This window comes from Rosa chinensis, chromosome 4 (genome assembly GCF_002994745.2).
Source record: "Rosa chinensis cultivar Old Blush chromosome 4, RchiOBHm-V2, whole genome shotgun sequence".
Classification (NCBI taxonomy): Eukaryota; Viridiplantae; Streptophyta; class Magnoliopsida; order Rosales; family Rosaceae; genus Rosa; species Rosa chinensis.
The window spans coordinates 51,805,549-51,810,065 of record NC_037091.1 but is presented as its reverse complement, the minus strand read 5'-3'; the positions used below and the strand labels follow the sequence as shown (position 1 = coordinate 51,810,065).

The 4,517-nt window shown below is 38.3% G+C and overlaps 1 protein-coding gene across 1 annotated transcript; it reads left to right on the top strand.

The window, feature by feature from the left end:
- Positions 1-3,724: 3,724 nt before the first annotated feature.
- Positions 3,725-4,276, top strand: LOC112199511 (pectinesterase inhibitor-like). Its single transcript, XM_024340519.1, has one exon. It carries the CDS (start codon positions 3,725-3,727, stop codon positions 4,274-4,276), a length of 552 nt encoding a protein of 183 aa, XP_024196287.1.
- Positions 4,277-4,517: the final 241 nt, after the last annotated feature.

Sequence of the window (4,517 nt, the reverse complement as noted above, 5' to 3'; positions counted from 1 at the left end):
TCCCAAAACGACATGTGTTTTAGAAGGTTTTGCTGATGTTGGGTATCTCTCTGACCCACACAAAGGTCATTCCCAATCCGGTTAAGTGTTCACCATGGGAAAAGACCGTGACATCTTGGAAGTCTACAGAATAGACCCTAGTCGCTATATCTTCGAACAATGCAGAAATCATTGCTACGCATGTTCGAACAATTGTGGTTTGAAGTCTACCACAGATGAGCCTACGAGCATTTAGGATAATGCTGCTTGTTTGAACAAATGAGGCAAGGCTACATCAAAAGCGACAAAACCAAGCATAATCAGCAACAACAGACACTCCTCGAGATCAAAGTGAACTAGGTTCAATCTGAGGATAGTGAGGCAGACTTGTTTACTATGTCATTGCCCAAATCCACGTTCGAGAAACATGTGGCAAGAATTGGCTTGCGGAAATTATCTGAACTCCCATGATTGCAGACATCAGGGGGAGGCGCAGACATCAGGGGGAGATGTCTACATGTTCGTCTCGAATCGTGAAGGGTGTGTTGTGCTCTTTTTCCCCTTCGACCGAGGTTATTTTTGTCCCACTGGGTTTTTGTTACTCGGCAAGGTTTTTAATGAGGCAACGAGAGAAGCACCGCGTTTGGGCAACACAATGGGGAGTGTTCAACGAAAACCTAATTTGTGTTTAGCCCAAACTCTAGGTTACTTGACCTAGTGGTAATAGGATTTAATTAGAAGGATCTAGAATCCTAATCAATGTAGAATTACTTTCCTTGTATGATTGAGATTCTATGCATTGTAATCCTCTATATAAAGAGGCCCCTATTATCAATGAGAATACACAGCAAATTCCTCTCAATTTCTGATTCCCTACAACAAATATAACAATTTATAGTATTGGGGGAAAAATCAATACCTCGTCCATCTTATTGGTGCCGCTATGTATACGATTACGGGAGGTCATTTGTGCATTGTGCCAATCTTTGAGAATTTTTTTCAACGTTCGAAACTAAGATTGGAGCGCTTGAGGAGTTCGGCTTCTAGGTGGACCTTGCCAATTTTGCACATAATCAGCATGGACCTTTTCCCATAACTTGGAGGAGATTATTTGTTTTCCGGTGATTGGGCACACAGTCTTACGTGCCCATGAATCACACAATTGAATTTGCTCATCGGTAGACCAATTGGTACCCGAATCTCCCATTGTTGGATGATAATTGAAAGAAATGAAGAGAAAATTGATGGAGGAAGAAGATGGAGAGGTAAAATTGTTGAAAATTTTGGTGTGACAAATTAAGGTGAGGAACTAGGTATTTATAGATTTTTTTAAAAAAAATTCTGATTATTGTTTTACCATTTGGATTATTTTTTAGGGTGGAAAATGGTTATTACCGTTGTCAATTAATTGCAGCCATTGGATCGCATGATCCAATAGCCACAATTAAGTAACCGGTGCACAAAGAATAGTTAAAAAAAAATAGCCGTTGGCAGCAGGCCCATGTGGGTGTGGAGCCCGCCACCAACAATCAAGCTATTCAGTTGCTGATTGTTGGTCATCCAATCAGTCGGGCAGGTGGGGCCCCCAAATCAGTCGGGCAAAATACCACCGCTGCATTCTACTTTTCTCTCTTTCTCTCCAATTGGTCCACTGCTGCATTTGCTGCGCATTACCAAAATCCGGGCTACCATCGTAGTCTTTTAATAATGGCTTTTCCGCAAGACCAATTGAGTGTGTTAATGGGAATATGATACTTGATAGCATCTTTTCAAGGGAGTCTCTTCTTCTTGGGCTTAGGAACCCCCAAAATAGGCCTTGAAATGTTTTTGCTACCTTTTGGATGACCTCGTTTCTTTGGTGACGCATACACCACCCCATTTATATTAGGAAGGTCAAAAACCTTCCTCAACATCCACTGGTAAAAAGTCTGCCACATTAGTTAGCTCGGCCTTCTTTCCTGCCCTAGTTAGGGAGACTTGGACCTCCCTGGTCTATCCTCACTTTGATTAAAGTTATCTCTTTCTATTCAATATTTAAACGTGCATCTTTGAAATTTATATATTTCTTGGCATTGTCGAGGTATAATTTGTTCTTTGTTATGCAATAATTTGGTATCCGATGTGAATTAATTCAAAATTCACAAATAAGTACATGTATTGCCAATATATAGTGTTGTTAATTGTTGGGTGAGACAATTTGAGACTTGTTATTTGATCTATCCAAAATATGGTTGTTCAAAATCAGAGTACGTTTATCATAATTTTAGGGGTTAGGGATTAGGGAATTAGTTAACTTTTCACACAAAACTTTAGTTTCTTTCAATACCCTCGTATATGTGTTCCCCCCCCCGGCGAAATGGCACGCTGCACTCCAAAAAATTAAAATTAAAAATCTCTTCTATTAAGCATAAGCAGCTGCGCAAAATAAAGCAGGTTAGGCCGATAATTTAGTAAAGTGGCATGTTAGGGGAAAAGCCACAAGGACATTCCCGAGCTCAAAGAAAAATAAAAAATACAAATAAAAATACGAGGCCCCAAAAGCAGAATAGTAAGGGCTCAAGTATAGGGCCTTAAGCCCAAAGTATTAGCAAGGGGTAAGGGCCCAAGCATAGATTGTAGTTCTGTGTTTGTTTGCACGTTTGGTCTATGAGAGAGGCCCTGCAATTGCTTATTGGAAGAAACACAATTTAAATGAAAAATATCGTGAGTAGTGGTAGAGATGTTGAAATGGTCTTCGAGATGTCTTCATCTTTGCATGATAAAAGGTTTTGAAAATGCTAATTTGTGTGCCCTAGGTATGGAATAATGGTCAAGGTGCTGCTAGCTCGATTTTATTGGGTATATATATACCCTACTATAACATACAATAAACGGTACTAATTAAGTTACAGTATTTGAAACATTTATAAATTTGGCAAGTTTTCAACGGCATGGAATTTGATATGGTGGAAATTGAATGTTGTGACATACTAAACTGTCAATGCACATAATCAATACTTCAGACCATTTGTCTTCCTCAATCACTTGGTAAATGGTACAATTGAAGAAATGAAATTAAACCTTTGACCCTACGTCTTGGCTTAGGAAAATCATGATTTTGGCTTTTGAATTTGTGATTCCAATTAAGTTCAAAGCTATATCATATCTCTCTCCTTTTTTCTTTCTTTTACGTTTTAGCTTTCTTAGTTACAGATCGCTCGAGAGAGTCGAAGACAGTTATTGGGGAAAACTTTATATACTCTTACCAGCTTCTCTTCTATAAGAAAGAACTGATCACCATGCATGGCTCTTGAGAATCTTTTATATAATATTATTGTAAATGAAAACTGTATTAGTTCAATATTAATTCAATTATTATCTGTATTCGACTAATTGCATTCTTCATTGGAAACTGTATTACGATTCCCCTTCCTACTGATTACTTGGTTGGTTTGAATTGAAAGTGAAAAAATTCAGTTTTATGAGATTTTGATCATTTGGGATTATGAAGCGACTGAATGGACTGATGATTTTGGGGCTTTCAATTCAAAGTCATTCAAACCAGTCATTAAGGTAAATGGTAACTGCTCCACTACATTAATTGAATTTAGTATTTTTGAAAATACCTTCATATTCCAACTTGACAAACCTAACTTGAATTTTAGTACTATATAAGACCCTTTTAGTAGTACTTGTTAGAAATCATACCATTCAACTCAACCACGTACTGATCAGAAACTAGTTAAGCCCAAAACAAATTCACAAAATGGTTTCTTCTTCTTCTTCCTCAATAGCTTGCATTGCTGTAATGTCTTTCCTGGTTCTGATGAGTACTACTCCCTCCTCTGCTTTTACTCTAAACAAGGATATTTGCTCCAACACCAACGTCTTGAGTCGCTCTTTCTGTTCGCAATTTCTGGGTTCTAATCCGGTTTTGATCAAGTCCCTCCTTCTCAGCCTCGCCGAGGCCACTATAGATGTTGCATCTTCGAACGCTACGAAGACCAGCCAGCTGATAATCAAGTGGCTAAACCAAACAGACAATCCCCAACTGAAGAATGCAATTAGACAATGTCCGACTCCGTACAATGAGGCCATTGCTGATCTCAAGGAAGCCAAAGAGAAGGTCAGGTCTGGTGACTATGTTGCACTACAACGTGCAGCAGTTGATGCTTCTATAAAGTTTCATGCATGCGAAGAGAAATTCGAGGACACGCCACCTGATCCATCGCCATTGTGCAGAAATAGTGGTGAATTAGCTGCTATTTCTAGCATCCTTATAGCTGTATTTGAAATTCTGGCAAAATCATACGGGTGATTTGCTGGATTTTGGACTGAGGAATAATTTGATGAGGATATGGGCGTCTTTCCAGTCCTTTAAAAGATTAATGGAATTGTATTATTTGCCTCCTTATGATTTATGATTTAGCTTATGGTTTATATATGAATGGTTGCTGCAATGTCATTTTGTTTTTCTCTTTATTTTTTCTCTCTAGATCAATATCTTATGAATTTAGTTATGACTGGAGATGATCACAACAAGCAATATAATCTATAAA

Excerpts from the sequence above, each read along its gene's own strand:
- LOC112199511 (XM_024340519.1), top strand. The coding sequence starts at position 3,725 with ATGGTTTCTTCTTCTTCTTCCTCAATAGCTTGCATTGCTGTAATGTCT.